The following is a 16,762-nucleotide window of genomic DNA, read 5'->3' on the forward strand; positions in this document are numbered from 1 at the left end:
CGCCCTCCCGGGGCCCCGCCGGGAGCGGAGCCGCGCCGAGGGCCGGGCGGGGCGGCATGCGGGCGGCGTGAGGGCCGGCGAGGCGGGGAACGGCGAGGAACGAGCCTCCCGGCCATGGGAGAACGGCGGGACGAGGAGATCGGCGGGCCGGGCAGGGGTGAGTCCCTCGGGCGGGGGGTGAGCCACGGGGAGGGCGGCCGGCTCCGTCCCACCCCTTCGTCCAGGGAGGAGAAGTCAAGCCGGCATTGCCCCTCTGTTTCTTCAAAGCCGGGGCTGCTCGGCCCTGTGGGGACGAGCTTGAGGGGGGTGCCCGCTCCTTGCTGAGTGAGGGAGAGCAGCCCCTGTACGCCCCAAACCCCTGGATGCCTTCGACGCTTAGAAAGGAGGTTTTGGTTTTTTGGGTTTTTTTTTTGTTTGTTTTTTGTTTTTTTGTGCGTGGTTTAATTTTGTCTGCCTCACTAGGGACACGTTGGCTTTTCCAAGCTCCCACACTGCACCGGTAGCAGACCCCAAGGTCCACTCAGCTGGGAGAGCCGCCGTGCATTTTCTGGTTTTGTGGCTGCGCACACCTTCGGTTTGTCCTTGGGAAGCCGTGGTGGTTAGCACAGGTGCCCTTCAGGAGCCGGGTATGGAAATACAAACAGATCGGCTGCATGCGGCTCCCTTCCTGGGACTGGGGTGGGGAGCTCATGGCTGGAAGACCTCTTTGCTCCCCCCTTGGAGCAACTGCGTTGCCCTTCAGGGCTGGAAATTGGCCCTAGAAGAGCAGAGAAAAAAAAAAAAAAAAACAGACATGTTTCTGCTTTGGTTCTGCACAGTTCTGCTCCCAGGTTGTCCTCAAATTATCCTGCAGAGGTTTGGATAGGAGCAGGGCGTGTCGAGCTGTGGGTCTGCACTCCTTAAGGGGGGATAACCTGAGATAGACGGAACAAACCAGAGGGTGGATGACGCAAAAACAGTTGTAAAACATGTTCCTTACTCCATGGGAACAAAGGAGGGGTTTTTTAAAAAAGGTGCAAGAAAGCCAGCCTGGCCCAGAATAATCAGTAGCTCGGTGTTTTGATGCTCATCACGGATGCAGGAGACGCTGGGTGAAGCTCTGCTCTGTGCGGGATTCAAGTCAGAACATTAACCTCATGGTTTTTCCCCAAGTGTTTGGTCAAAGTGCATGTTTCATCGTGCTGCTCAATAGATCTCTTTACAGTGCTTATGAGAGATTCGTAACAAATGTGGAGACAAACACAGGGCTCTACTGGCACTAGCTGTCCAGGGGTTGAATCTGGAAATTACTGGTCAGTGCGTGAATGAATTTGTTAGATATAGTGTGTTGTCAGGAAAATGTATGTTTTCACAGCAATCGCTGTTTTCCAGTTGAAAAATCATTTTGTCAGAGAATTCCCTATCTGCTCTGATGAGAAGTAGAAGTACTGACCTAGGACCAGAGACTGTATTACCCAGCTCTGAAACTGGTTTTATCATACTAGTTTGGTCTATTTTTAGTGTTCCTCTTAAACCTGGTGGTTTTGGCAGTAGCAGAGATAATTTCAGTGTTCCATGCTTTCAGATACTCGCCCCTGATAGCCCCTGACATCCATAGCCCAAGTGACTTCGAGCTATGTTGGTACAACTCTTTGCAGAGCCATGCAGCGATCCAGATTGATGAACCTATCTGGATTAAAAATAGCCTCTTTATTTTCTGCTGCAGTTTGCTGATTTTCTTCATTACACAACCCCAGCTGTGCTAGAAGGGGAAGTGAAGGAGCATTGGGTCATGGTCTTGTGTAGGTCATTGTAGCCACCCACCAAAATGTGTGTGGTATTACAGCTTTGGTGGAACAGTCTGCTTTTATTACATGAAATATATATATGTTGGTCACTCTGGCACCTGCCAGAGTGACCAACAAATTAGTCTGAGTTAAAATTGTTTTGAGACCAGAAATAGAAATGTCTTATTATTTTTGGTAAATTTTATTTTTGCAGTTTGGCGCTTTTTTTTTTTAAATTTATTTTATTTTATTTTTGATGGTGAGATAACTACTCACTACTTCTGATGGGGTGTTTGGAGTCAGTGTGCATGTGGATTTTAGTACTTGGCTTTGGTTCTGTTTTCATCTGAAACGATCAGTGTGTCTTGGTAATTTCTGCAGCCAAAGGGTCCATAGAGATCGTGCAGTTAGTTCTATCTCCACATCAAGCAGAACAAGAGACCAGGGGAAAGAGAGCCAATGCTGAGAGTGACTGTAGTGAGAGCAAAAGCAATGCAACAAACCACGCCTAAGGAAGGATATATCCCTGTTTGGGAGATTTTCAGGCTTGCTCAGAGGCAAAAGGAGCAAGTAACCGTGGTCTGGAGGAATGCAGCTGCAGGATTTCAGGCAGGGGAAATGAGTTGTTTCCAGCCACAAACAAGTTGTTTTTTTGTTTTTTTTTTTTTTCTTTTCCCAAATGGGGCAGCTCTGCCTTGGGGAGGTTGGTTTTAACACATGAACTGTTGCTGTTGTTCTCACAAAGCTGCCTGTGTGTCAGGAGACCCTGGACATCAAGGCAGCGTGTGTAGTCACCTTGACAGCGCATAGGCTTTAGATCCAGAAGGTTCCCAAGGTCAATTTTTCATGGTCCGGGGAGACAGCAGATGAACTGCAGCTCGCATGGCAGCAGGCTGATGTTTCTTGGGAGGGCGGGTGCTGTGTGGTTGGAGAGCTTTCAACATGTGGGTTTTCAATGTAGCATCTGTGGGCTGCTCGCAAGGGATCCTCGAAACCTAACATAGCAAAGGCAAGCCTGTCATCAGCGGGTTTTTAGTTTGCTGTGCACTAGTCTCCAGCTCTCTCACAAGGTCAAAGCACGTCAAATCTGGCTGGTTTAGGCCACTGGGCTACTGCACTAGCATGGAGAACCACTTGGCTGGCTGGTTTTGCAAAAAAAAAAAAAAAAAAAAAAGAGCTGTCTTTAGTTGTTTAAGTGCTAAAATACCTGTGCTGGTGCTAGACTTCAGAAGAATCAATGCAGACACCTGCAGCTGAGTGAATCTACAACAGGTGGCAACCCTATATAAGATGATAGAAGAGGGGATGGGGCTTTGAGGAGCATCTGCTGAGATGAAAGGCAGCACAACAACTGCAATTGCAATGAATTAACGGGGAAAACCTGTAATAACCACATCCTCGATTACATGAGCAGCTAAAAGTAACAGGAAGGATCTTTGTCTGGTGTAGAACTCCTACTCTGAGTCCATTTTTCACCAACAACAGTGGGCAGCTGTGGCTTTGCCCAGCCAAGGATTGGGACCCCCACCTCCCTGCAGCCTGTCCTAAGGCTGCATCACCCTCCAGGGGAAAAATTTCTTACTCACGTCCGGTCTGGACCTCCCAAGGTGCAACTTGAGGTGTTTCCTCATATTTTTTTCCATCTGCCAGTGCCAGAAGAAAGGTTCCATTTTCTCTCTGACTTCCCACCAGGTAGCTGCAGGCTGCAGTTGGATCTCCCCAGCTTTTTTCACCCAAACTAAACAAGCCCATCTCCCTTGTTCTCAGTGTAATGATGTATGGTCTTGTAGGAGCTGGCTTCTCCGGGTAGGAATTTGGGGCACAGTTTGAAACAACCAGGTTTGCTGAATTTTCTTATGACACAAGATTTTTTTACGTCATGTAGGAACATAACCTTCCCTAGCTGTGAGGACATTATCAATGTTTTCTCCCCAACCAACTAGAGGCATTCAGATACCACAGTAAGATTAAATCTGTGTTGGCAGAGCTCAAGTGGAGCTGTCTGTTTAAAGGTTGCCTGTCCTCTGGGCAGTGTGGTAGCTCTTTGGGAGGGTACCAGGGGTTCCCTGTGTTGCCTGACTCTTAAAAGTGATATAAATAAATACTGTCAGTCTCTCATTGAAATAAAAGCCATTACAGAAGCTCCTGCAGCATAGATATCTTCATTCCTGGGCTACCTGATCCCAGAGGTAATTTAAAATACAATCCAGCACCTGGGTTTTCCAGTTTAGCAGCAATCACCTTGTGATTGTTTCATTGTGAAAGTGTGTCTTAAATACATCAAACCAGGAGATTTCAAAAGATAACATCTCACCCCAAGCAGGGTCATAACTCCTGGGTTTAAGGCCAAGGATATTAATTTAGGGGCGCAGAGCTGCATCAACCTGCTTACTTATCTCAGCTAATTGCAAAGATTAGAGAGCTGTGCCATCCAAAAATTCCGCCCCCCCCCCCAGCAATTTGAATGCTGTTCTTCTGGGGGAAAACAGCTCTGCAGTTAGGAAAGCTGTTGAACCTCCATGTGAGGAAACCGCTCTCTGAGGGTACAAGGAAACATCCGTTGCAGAGAGGTGGTTTTTAATGATCTGTTACGATGATTTACTTGCAGGAAGCCTGTAGCAGTTGCAGGATAATTGGCTCAATAAGTTGCTGGTCTTGGCCATGAAAGCACCACATAGAGTAAGAGATGCTTCCTACCACGGTCATGCTACCGTGGCACTGCATATCCATCATCTGCTGTCAGCCTGGCTCCACACACATCAGAGTGGGGGTAAAACCTTGTGCTGATTTAATGGGCTGTCCCAGCTGAGACTGAAAATCCATCTTGGCTGGTATCTTGACTCCAGGAGTGACCGCTTAGGGAGAAGTGTGTGAACAAAAGTACAGCGCTCTTTCTGCTGAAAACTCAAGCCACTTGCGTAGGTCTGTGGCTCAGGGACTTCCTGAGGAAGAGGTGGAATCTTTGCATTTAATGGATGATTTTTTTTTTTTCCCCCCACAGAGCTGATTTTTGAACTCATCTGCAGCATCCCATGGCAAGACCTTCAGAAAGTGCTGCTTATAATTAGAGCCCTTCTTGGCTCTGCCAGACAGCCCGTGATACAACCTGTGCTGCCTTTTCCATCCTGGGTGGGAGACTTTTTTCCCATTCATTTGCCATCAGACTTGCTCCTCATCTCTGCAAATGGGTGCCTACATCACCCAGTTTAAGCCAGTGGTCTTGTTTCAGCTAGATCACGAGCACAAGCCTGCTCTGGTAACCCCATCCCATGCCCAACATCCACCTCTGGTACATGTAATATCCTGGCTGTTGTACATCACATCTGTTACAACGTGGCAGGTTCAGCCAGCTCTGCCTATTAGCAGCCTGACAAATACAAGGTTGTCTGTGTCTCTGAGTGGAAAAAACAGGAAGGAAAAAGCTGAGAAAGTGAAAGAAAAAGATGCTGGAAAGCAGCGAAGCTGTAAAAGTTGATGATAATAGCAGGAACAGAAGGAACAAGGCACTTGTCGGGTGTAGGAGAGTGTATTTTGAGATTGAAAGGCTTTAAAGAACCCACGCTAAAACTCAAGAAAATCCCGAGAGGCTTGGATATGCCAAGGCAAATAACTTGCTGCTTCTGTTCCATGCTAACTGTGCCCTGGGCCAGTCCCCATGGGCACACGACACCGGCTCCGTGGTGGGCACAGCTCTGCTGCGCTGCGTGGAGCAGTCTCTGGGGTCTTCCTCGAGTGCTCAGCTTCCAAATACGCCTAGTTATCAGCTAGCTGTGGGAGTGGTCTGTGCTACATCTCCTTGCCCGATTACTCCTGGAGGGTAAATGTAAGCTTAATTTACACCATGTCATTAACTGAAAATACTTTGTAACAGTCAGATGCATCTGCCCTAGGTCAACATCTTGTTCCCTTACAGGTGGGACACCTTCCTGCTCCTAGACATTTGTGGGAGATGGTGATTTTTTGGCTTAGTTTGGCTTAATTTAACTCTGTGTTTGTTTTAAAGAGGAAAGTGACTTCTGTGCTTCAGCATTAATGAGGCAAGACTCATTATAAAAGTTGGGCTGCGTAGGTGTAGAGGAGGGTGACCCGACCTGCAGGTGGATGAAGATTGTGACCACGGGATTTTCGGGACAATGTAATACACAAGGGTGTGAAATTTGCGTTTCTGAGAATTTCTTTATTACAAATTACTCAAAATATACTATGAGTAAAAACAAATATATACATATATAAATATATGCTACAAGTCACTACAAAATTACCACTAGGAAAGCAAGTATATATATATATATATATATATTACAAGAGTAAAGCAAATATATGCATGTTACAAGTTATTACAGAATTTCGGTTAGCGAAGCGCATGTATTCTTAATGAATCTTTCCCAATGTGTGCAGCTATAAATATATTATGTGAGATGTAACCAGTATGACAGTCACCAAACCGCTCTTGGGAGTGGGGCAAATCAGCGATGGAAGAAAAATCTCCCTTCAAAGATGATCTGTGTCCCCGATTCTGGAGTCGGCCAGGCGTCCCTAGTGAGGGTGTGGTCTGTCCAGGAGATCTCGTACAGGGAAGCTCTTGCAGAGAAACTCATTTTGGGTAGGTAGCAAGTTACTTTTTATACTTTTTTTTGGTGTAGACACATAAGTCTGTGTAGAGCATCAGTTCCCAGAATAGTCGTTGCTGACTTCTGTTTTCCTGGAAGGTCAGCTCGTTAGCTCAATTTCTGTGTCCTGCCAGCTGCTCCCCATCAAGGAGATTTTGGATGAGCTTACCAAGGATGTCTCAAGACTCCTTGAAAAAGAGACACCCTTCTTTGTCAGTGTGTTTACCAGGTCACTTTTGTGGCTGCTCTGTCAGCAGGCTGTAGCAAAAAGAAGTTTGCAGGTAAATAGCTGGTCAAGCATGTAGTACCATGGGGTTTATAATGCAGAGTTAAGAGGGACAGTTTATATAATTGACATAATAATTACTGTGCGCTGGAAATGATTAGAAAGTAAAACTAAAGAGTGAAAGCAGCAAAATCAGGATGGGAGATTATGAGGCGAGAAAGTGGATTTCAGCAGAGCTGAAGAAGTTGAGAGGGTGATCTTACAGAGTCTCAGCTGGTTGAACTACTGACGGTACAGAGTGGCACGTGGTGGTGCCAGAACTGATGCTGCCGGTGATGCCTGATGTTACAGCTCATGTTAATGATGAGAGCAAGCCAGGAAAACTGAGGAAATCCTGGTGGAAGAGAGACAAGATGGAGAAGGGCTGTGGGAAGGGACCACACAGGAGCAGCTGTGCTGAGGACAGGTTGAAAGCCCCGTAGGTGAACAGTTCAGCGTGCGTTGACCAGGCTGGGTTGCAGCCTTTTGGAGATTTGACAGCATTCGAATGTCTGCAGCAACTGCTACTGAAATTTTCAGATAAAAATAAAAAATACTAGGTAGGAAAGCAAACCTTTTTCTCTGTTCAAGTCTGTACAAGTGGTTCAAAAGCCATGGGGTTTCCTCCAGGGCTGGCTTTGGAAGTCTCTGTGTGGTAAGGCCATCCAGAGGACACATGAAAGTGAATGAGCCAAAAGAGGATCTTGTTTTTGAGAAGTCTATGTCTCTTGGCCTTGGCTGGCCCTCCTGACGGGCATCCAGCACCTGCAGGAGCCCTGAATTGGAAAGGGGAGCAAAAGGCGTGCAGCTCCCAGGAGCATATGGGCCGTGTGCGTCTGCTGGTCGGGCACGGCGGCTTCAGCCAAGGCTTTTGAGGGGACAGAACGGGGCACGTCGGGACATTTGCAGGGAGGAAGGGTCAAAGGAGTTGGCTTTAAGTCTAGAAAAGGAGGAAGAAGGAGTAGGGTAGCAGCCTTCCAAGGAATGCAAGGCTCTTGGTGGATAACTTCTGCACAGCCACAGCACAAGGGAAAGATCAGGCTTACTTGCAGTGTTGGCAACTGATACTAATAGCCGCAAAAGCGACTGGTTCTCTCTCCCTTGTGTTACAACCCGGACTGGGAGCTCAGGGAGTTGTAAAGGTTCTGTGATCCCCTCGGTTTAAATTAAGGTGAAATGACACCAAGAGACCAGTTAAAATGTTTTACTTGCAGTAGAAACAGCTTAAACTTGGAAAAGGATAGTAAGCAATGGGGTCTCTTATTGATAAATCTATAAGAAAGGAAAGAAAATAAAAGGAAAGGAGAAGAGTCCAGTCACCACCCCTTGAAATCTATAAGAAAAAAGAAAGGAAAGTAAAGGAGAAGAGTCTGGTCACCACCCCTTGTTCCAGCATTGACACAGCTCCAGAAAAAGTTTTCTCCTGTCTTTTAAGTTCATTTTATCAGCTGATTAGCATACTAGATAAAGAGAGGCAGGTATTCCCGGAACTGTTTCCATGAGAGATGAGGTGGTCTTGTTCCCTCCTACCACCTTTACTTCTTCCTCATTTTTTTCTTTCTTACATGATTGTCCAGCCTTTAGCTTATCAGGAGGCTTATCTAAGGGATTTGGCACTACAGCAGCAAGGGAGTGGAGCCGTGCATCCTTCGATACACTCCGCCCTTCCCTGGGCAGCATTCCTTAGACTGATCACAAAGGCCACAACTTGTCCGTGGTGCTTCTGTGTCGAGGAATGTTTGAGGCATTTCAGTACCTTTCACCTTGTTATTGGGGTAGGAAATGACCAGGGACAGGCTGTGACTCCCCTCCCTGAAGATTTTAGGGCATGGATAACATCCACTGTGGGTTCAGCTGGGCCCAGTAACACCCACTGTGAGTTCTGCTGGGTTTCTCCAGTTACCAGTCCTGCGATGCGTCTCTGCTGTCCGATCGACTCCTTACGAGAAGTCAGTCCCATTCCTTGAGGATGCGGCGTGGTGGTAGTGGCACATCCAAGCTGCTCAGAGGGGAATGGCCACTTTCACTTTTACTTCTGGTTTAGGCGCTTTCACTTTCGCCTCCTCACAGTCTGCACAGAGACTGTCAAGGGCCTTCTGCTCCCTCAAATGAAACCTGGTTGTGTCAGGGTTTTGCATGTGTTTGTGTGACTGCAGGCGCTTCCGTAGGGTGGGAGCAGATCTGAAGGAGCCTCTTAAATCTGAAAGGGGAGATGAGGGTCACAGCGAGCTGCTGGGCTCGGTGCCATGCTCTGTGATTGTTTCATCTCATGTATTTATGTATTGTCACAGTGACTTTTTTTTACTTTTATTTTCCATTTTGGACTTTCAGTTTTACACTGTAGCTGGACTTGCAGGGAGGAACTAATGTTTGAGTTATCACCTGCAAAATTGCTGTTCATGTTGTTATAGGTAGATTAAGACCAATCACATCCAAATATGGATTAATGAATCTTTATTAAGGTAAGAGAGCAAATGCAGCGCTGGGGTGGCCGAGCTCCGTTGGCCAGCTCTGTCCAGGCTCACCAAATTGTTCAAGTTTCAAACCCCCTTTTATCCACACAGTTGCCAGTCCAGTTTCAACATCTTTAGCATGCCTCCTGGCTTCTTTCGTAATCTTACCTTCTTCTTTCTTCTCCTTGCTCCAGGTAATTCATCAGAGCAGTTAGCTTACAAATTTCATTAGCACAAGCTGTTTTACAGGACAAACATCTCGTGCCAGGACAAACATCGGCCCCAGCTCTGTCCAGGCTCACCAAATTGTTCAAGTTTCAAACCCCCTTTTGTCGCCAGTCCAGTTTCAACATCTTTAGCATGCCTCCTGGCTTCTTTCGTAATCTTATCTTCTTCTTTCTTCTCCTTGCTCCAGGTAATTCATCCAGAGCAGTTAGCTTACAAATTTCACTAGCACAAGCTGTTTTACAGGACAAACATCTAGTGCCTGGACCCCCAACCGCGGTAGAACAACCCATTGATCTCTATAGGCAAAGCAGGAAATTCCAATGCTACATTCTTATCATTCTGCAAATTATTCCTTTTTTTTTTTTTTTAACCACATATAACAATGTTGCATTTCCAAGAGCTCCCCAAGCTTTTTATTATTATTATTATTTTAAGCCTTTAGCTTTTACCCCTGAAAGATAGAGAATATCCACTGCTTTTGCTGATTTAACACCCCACGCTCTCAATATGTGTTCTGCACCAAGTGAGCTTTTTAACTCTGTGATCTCATTGTCACCTTGGTGTCTCACATAGGCAGTGTGGAAGCCCACGGCTGGCCCCCAGCTCACACGTTTAGGCATGGCCTTTCTCATATTCCAAGACCCTAAACTTGTCAATGATGCAGAGTTGCGAGGCGCTACCGGTAGGGACAGCAGAATATTACACCCTGAAAAATGAGATAGTAGCTGGAGAAGTAGCTGTGAAATTAAATAACATCCGCTATGGTCCTGTGCTTTTGGGATATAAAGAGAGGTTGAGGGAGATGGGCTTGTTTAGGCTGGGGGAGAAGATGCTGAGGACAGGGCTGTTTCTCCTTGGAGGATGTCTCCAGAAACAAGCGTTGTGGTGCTCCAGCAAGAAGCAAAAAAGGACGTTATGTTTGGTCCAAGCCTTTGAGCAGAGCTGTGAGCTGGGATGTAATTTCCTGATCTGATTTCCCTGGAGGAGTTTGAACTCCCTGGCTGTTTATTTGAGATCCAAAAGATGCAAGAGACACAGACAGAGCAAACTGAAAGACAAGTGAGGAAAAAAAAATGAGAAAACTTAACATCCCTTCTTATCCTCATTAGGCTCAAAGAGAAAAAACAGTAATTCTGAGAGAGAGCTGGAAGACCTGTTTATTTTTCATTTTTCTGTGCTTGAGAGCCAAGTTGTGTTCAACTGCTTTTTTACTACTTCTAATGATTACAGAGGCATCACCTGAAACTGAGGTTTAGAAAGCGAATACAAGAGGACACAAAAGATATTCATTCCCCAGAGCAAGGTTGAGAGGCAAAAGTTCTTTTAAAGCTTTTATGTTCTGTGCTCCCAATTTACATCCCCACCTGTCTCCTATGTGCTTTTCTTAGAACCATTTTTAGAGCTGTCTTTATACGGTTTCCCCCCATTTTTTGCCTTGTCTGGATTTGTCTTTTGCTTGGCACAACGCAGACGCTGTCTCCCTTCCCCTGTTAAGCCCCAGAGTGTGAACTGGTTGAACGGGCTTAGAGCAGTGTAGCTAAATGAGTTTAATACATGCAATTTGAAATGTTATTTTCCCTGTTCCTTATACTAGGTCCTTTTTTGACCTTAAGTAATTTGAGAGGAATAACAAAATTTGTGGCGTAGGGAATATTTCCGTCTTCTTTTTAATTGAGGGGAGGAGAAGGAAAAAAACTATTAAAACTTACCCTTTAAAAATATGAGTCAAAACCGCAAGCAGGTTGCAGGGTGACAACAGATGCTATCTTGCTCATCACCAAAGGAGTGTGGACCTCTTAGATGTTAAAATGAGAATTTATGTATCTGTCCTTAAAAATTTCAGTGAGGTTTTTCTTAAGAGAGCAACCAGCATGCAAAACCTGTTGTTCAGGTGGGGTTTGGTGATTCTATATTTCTTTCCTTATAGATGACTGCTTTATTTTCTAAAGTTTATGGGTCATAAGAAATAAAACTTTCCAATGTGTCTATGTTGCAAACTCAGCTTGGGATTTGAAATCTCATAGTTCATGAATCGCCACCAGTAATAAAGGTTTTTAAATGTGCAACAGAGACTGAGCCCAGGATTTCCTGTGTTTCTCAGTGTCTGCTTTATTTAATATTTGGATTTTAACAGCTGCAAGAGCACAGATACTGCAGGGCTTTCCTTTTTTTCTGCATCCATATTTAATTTGTCAGCTGTTTTGGGACCTCTTCTTGGTGGGATGCTGTTGGAAAGTGTTTTACTGGGACGTTGTCCTTTGGAGATACCAAGAGAATTTGGGCTTCGAGAACACTGCCCTTTGAGGCTTCGAAGGAAGTCTTGCTCTCATGGTATTGAAAAGCACATTTGCTCAAGACCTGAAGATCTTTATAGAAAAACAGATAGCCCCGAGACACTAAGCATGCACTGAGATTTCCTCTGTGTGCAGACATCAACTCTCACACCCTAAAAGAGCGTGCAACGAATCTAAGTAACTTTTTAGCGCAAGAGAAAACTCTGACCTGCTCAGCATAAGGTTGATTTACCACCAGGCTTTGCTTTTAGCAGTTGCTAAGAATTTTTTTTTTTATTATTATTATTTTTTTTATTCTGTTGCAGAGAAAAAACTTTAAAAGCTTACTGGCAAGGACTTACAAGCGAGCTCCTATTCTTCCTGCCAAAGGGCAATTGAACTTGCAAACAAAGACTTAGGGGTTTCGTGGCTGGAGGGGAGCTGCTGCTCCCGATGGGAGCCATCAGCTCCGTGAAGATCTGGGCTTGTTAAATGAGGCATTCGGCTGCCACTCGCCTCTGCTGAAGCCCCGTACTCATCTGGGGATACCCAGAGTTAATATTTGCACCTGCTTTTTGCCTTCTCCCTCCAGGTTTTCATCCAGAGTCGGAAGAGTCAAGTTCCCTTTTGCAGACAGCGGTTTCAGTGCTGCAGAGCTCCTACTTGGACTCTACATCTCAGGACGGTTTTCAGTACAGCCAAGCAATTCTGGTGGAAAATGATGTTTTTCTAAGTGAGGTAAGGCCGGTGGGGGAGCAGGGTGTTGCTGGCAGCTTGGGAAAGGGTGGTGTTTCTCTGGGAGCTGCAGATGCCTGTAAATGCTGGTTTACTGGCAGGTCTGTCTTTCCTTTGCAGCACTTGGCTGATCTGGAGCTCATAGAGCTCCATTAGCAGTTCCTGACTGAAGGGAACCTTTTTTTTTTTTTGCTTTCTCGCACTTCTTCCTTCCTAATGTGATCAGGAACAAAAGGTCCATTCAGCCAATGTTGCCAAACATTCCACTTGCAGCTCCTGAAGCAGGCCTTTGGGGCAGATTGAAATCCTGGTTTGATGCCTAGCAGGAGAGCTTTAGCCATTCACAGGGAGGCAGATTTTCCCTGCTATTCTTTTGTCTGTCCTCACACCAGTGCAGGCGCCAATATTTCCCTTTCTCCAGCTGACTGGGGCATCTATGGAACCACTTTGAAAATGCCTTCATCCCTACACTCCCTCTGTCATTGGCGTGGAAGACAGGCTGTCTTCTCTGGGAACTAGAGATGACCAGTCTGCTTGTTGTCATGAATTAAACAGTTAGACATTTTGGCTGCCTAAATCTGGAATAGTCACTGTGGAGCTGGATAAAAAACGGGGAAAGCAGGTATTGAGTCCTTTGTTGATTTGTCTGTGGGTTCTAAAGCCAAAATAAGCAAAAGCAGTGATGAGACTGTTGTTTTCTTATCTTCTAACCCTGTTTAAAAAATCCCATCCTTCTACAACTGATTTTATTAAAGCCCTAAAACATCATGGATTCAAATGCAGCTCTGTTTCCTCCTGTGATGTTCCGCCTGTCTGCCCTGTGAACATAGTCTGCTTTAATTGTCAGACAAAAGAAATTGAAGTAATGTGTTATTTGGTTGTAGCCAAACCTTCTGAGCTGTAGTCTCATGATATCACCTGGCCTCTAGTCAAATAGTCTAGGCTTCCCTTGGTCAGTGGAGAGAGAAAAAGAGGGGTGTCTCCAAGCATCTTGCCTTCTGTAGGCATCTTCTCCATGACCAAGGCAATTTGTCTTCTGATGGCCTTAAACTAAATGTGATGCTCCACCAGCCCACATGCAGCTCAGTGAAACAAGCTCTCCAGCAGCCGACGATGTGTGGCAAGAGGGGCAAGTTGGAATAAGGCTGGATTTGCCCAGGATGAACACAGCGTGACACTGCAGGGCTGGATGTGCTTGCTGTCCCTTGGAGGACATTGAACATGTTCTGCTGGGGACAAAGGCAGAGACAGACGGACAGACAGATGCATGGATTGGGGGCCTTGTGGTGGGAAACTGGGTGTTCATGTGCCTGGGGGAGGGAATGGTGCGTGGGCACGTGAGCTGGTCCAGCATCACCTGGCTGCTGCTCCATATTGAACACAACTGGAGGTGCTTGGGACATGCCATCCTCACACCACAAACACGTGTCACTTGGCTCTGGCATGAGCAGACTAGAACAAAGTGTTGTTGTGTCTTCTGCAGCTCAAAGCTTTTGCCCAAGCAAAGGAAGCCGCCGGGTACAGCCAAGAGGAACTGGAGGAGACCTTTGCATTTCTCCTGTTTGATAATGAAGAAGAGGTAACCTGAAATGTTTATTCAGCTTAAGAAGTTTGATGCCACATGCCTGCATATGTGCTCTGTCCCACCAAAGCCCAGCAGATCTGTTGACTGAAGTGTCCTGGCTCTCTGTACGCTGGTTACCAGCGCAATTGCTACTGTATAAATAGTCCAGAGCAAGTTCTGAAAGTGACTCCTGGGAGGTTACAGTGATAGATCTTATTTTGCATCTCTCCAGTCAATTGCTGTTTGAGATTTGACTGCCTCCTTTGCCCTCTGCTGGGAGATGGAAGGAGTGTCCCTTTGTCCCAGTGGATTTATGGTCAAGTACAGGCAGGTGAAACCTTTCACGTACACTTAGAAGAGAAAAGCTCCTTTGTGACAGAAGGCAGGAGTTTCTCAGGTGGTTTTGGGCAAATTCCCTTGGTTTTGCCAGCTGGGTGGAGAGAAAGCCTGACGTAGCTATTGGGAAAGTTATTCTTGCCCATTTTCCACAAGGTTGCTTTTGATTTTGTAAAAAGAGTTTGTCTACATAAGGATGCTCAGGGAATCTAGTGGGAATTCACTTTTGACGTGATTTAATGATGCCGTGCTAAATCACAGTAGAGATGGTTTTGTTCAGGTTGAGAGTAGCCTGAATGCAGTTTAGTTCTGTTCAGTTTGGCTTGAGCTACAACAAAACCACTTTCAGTCTCCGTTTGGGGGCAGGAATTGTCCTGCTTCATTTTGGCTGTTTGAAATTTAGCACAGTCTGCGCCAAGTGGTCGAGCTCCTTGTGCAGACCTTGGGAAAGAGGGAGCTCTCCAGAGGACAGTTGGACCTTGTTTAGTGCAGGCATCTAAAATCCTTCAGCTAAATTGCTCTCTGGAGGTGCCTCTCTGCTGTTCAGAGAAGTTTAGCTGGCTAGTCTAAACAAGACGTTTGCTTTTTAGGAGGCAGAAGTTAGGTGTGATGAGTGCCCCATGTTGCTTATAAGGGGACTGACTACAGTTTGTCTGGTTTGCTTTTATTACTCACCCATAATGAGTTAAAACTGCTCCTGTTGTCACTCGTTGGTCAATACGTATTTGGGCTTTGCACACTTTGAAGCTCCTTTGGACGTGGGTTAAACCAAAGCCAGTGAGATGCTCCCAAGGTAGTAATTGTGCCTGTGGAGGAGTGAGCACGGAGTAGCAAATGTCCTTTACCTTCATTCCAGCCCCGCTGCATTTATTTTTCCACAGATTGCCCATGCAAATAAAGAAAGTTCAAAGTCCAGCCTTGTGCTTGCAGTGCTTTCTGGAGATGCTGGATTTTTTCCAGATTTTTCTAAGCTTTTGCTTCCGCAGAGGTTTTTGTAACAATGCTTGATAAATACAAGTATTTATTATCTGAAACAACAAATTTTCTTTCTGTGGACGTTGTGTTTGGTTTTTGTTATACCACAAGTGTTTTGGGACTGTAACCAGCATGTGTTTGCCTGTTGCAAGTATTTTGCCAACTGTTGTGCTGTAGATTTCAGTAGCCGTGTCCCTTATCTTTGAAAATACATGGTAAAAGAGGCTGTCTCTTCTTTTGAAGGCAAGAGAGGTGTGTCAGACAGGCCTCCGCATAAACAGCAGTTCTATTTCCACGCTTGGTGATCCAGCCAAAGGTAAGATTTCCATTCAGAGGATCAAGAGACCTGTTCATGGTTCTGGAGATATTCACTTCTTTAAAAACAAACGCAAAAGCCCAGACAAACTCACGGTACTGCCTTGTTGGTGCAAAGATCCACAGAAACTCCCATGTTTCTTACATGGGAAACTACATTTGTTTGGATCAAGCAAGCAGCAGGATTTTCCTTCTGCCCCCTCAACCAGATGAAGATGGGATCTTCCCCAGAGAATGTTACTGTCTCTTCACTTCTCCATTTCAGGTTTTTTCTCCCTTGTTAATAAAAATCTTGGTCACCAAAGTGGCTTTTTGGCAGCTCTCCCCACCGGTTTGCTCTTCAGAGTCTATTTGCTGAGCTTTTGCCAACAGTCCTGTTAATAACCAGAGCAGATTGTGACATGTCAAAGCCCGTTTTCAGTATGTGCTTGTTCCTTGCCCAAAGGTCTGGGGCCTCAAGATGTGCAGCGCAGGGCACGTTACTCAAAGAAATCCTTCTGCCAGAAGCAGAACGTCTCATCCCACAAGTCTTTGTGGGCCAAAACACCTAATTATTGAACAGTCAATGGCAGTGAATGCAAAACCAAGCAAGAATTGGTTATTTATCTGGGTGTGTATCTTAGTCCTGATGGACTGAGGTGAATATTACGGTGTGTCTCTTTGCAACCCTTCCCTTGCCCAGTCCCTGTTTCCCCCCCATGTACTTTTCTACAAATATAAAGCAGGGGTGAAGAGCTGACACCCCCTGCCCCTGCCTCCAATAAATCCACATATGATATGCCCTGAGCATGGAGAAAGGATGGGAATAAACTGTATCAGAATAGACCTTGTCACAAGGTGGAAGGTTCACGTTGACATCTGGGATGCTGAAAAGCCATGAAGAGGCAAGGAAGGGGCCTGGGAGAGTCTGTGCCATGCCGTGGGCCTGCTCTCATGCCCTTGCAGTATGTGTTTGCCACGTATAAACATCCAGCTTGCCTTTGTGTGACTCCAAATGGAGCAAAGTACCTGTCCCACTCGCAGTCTGACCTGGAAGCCCCTCACCGGCTCTTCCTTGAAGAGACAAGCCCTCGCTCAGAATCTTTTTGTGTAGTGTGGGCAAAACTGACGTTCCCTGGGCTGCTTCTCCCAGGAGAAACCCGAGTTAACCGTTTTCTTAGAGCTGGGCCTGAAACATACAATGCAGTTCCATACCAGCAGTCAAAAAGGAAGAGAGTCAGAAAGAGTTTCACCCTTTTTATG

At 45.9% G+C, this 16,762-nt stretch overlaps 1 protein-coding gene across 3 annotated transcripts in view; it reads left to right on the forward strand.

Annotated features, from left to right (window-relative positions):
- Window positions 1-16,762, forward strand: part of TASOR2 (transcription activation suppressor family member 2) — a 45,791-nt gene continuing 29,029 nt past the window's right edge. For 2 of the 3 annotated variants that reach the window (XM_032986731.2, XM_032986732.2), the window contains exons 1-4: window positions 6,235-6,369; window positions 12,188-12,333; window positions 13,814-13,909; window positions 15,449-15,521. In XM_032986731.2, the coding sequence (XP_032842622.2) occupies window positions 6,264-6,369; window positions 12,188-12,333; window positions 13,814-13,909; window positions 15,449-15,521 (421 nt within the window). In that variant the 5' untranslated portion in view covers window positions 6,235-6,263. Of the gene's footprint in view, window positions 158-6,234; window positions 6,370-12,187; window positions 12,334-13,813; window positions 13,910-15,448; window positions 15,522-16,762 lie in introns of those variants that run through there. The other variant, XM_032986733.2, reaches the window with a different exon arrangement.

The sequence above is a fragment of the Tyto alba genome, unplaced genomic scaffold, assembly GCF_018691265.1.
Source record: "Tyto alba isolate M040663 unplaced genomic scaffold, T.alba_DEE_v4.0 Super-Scaffold_2, whole genome shotgun sequence".
Taxonomy (NCBI): Eukaryota; Metazoa; Chordata; class Aves; order Strigiformes; family Tytonidae; genus Tyto; species Tyto alba.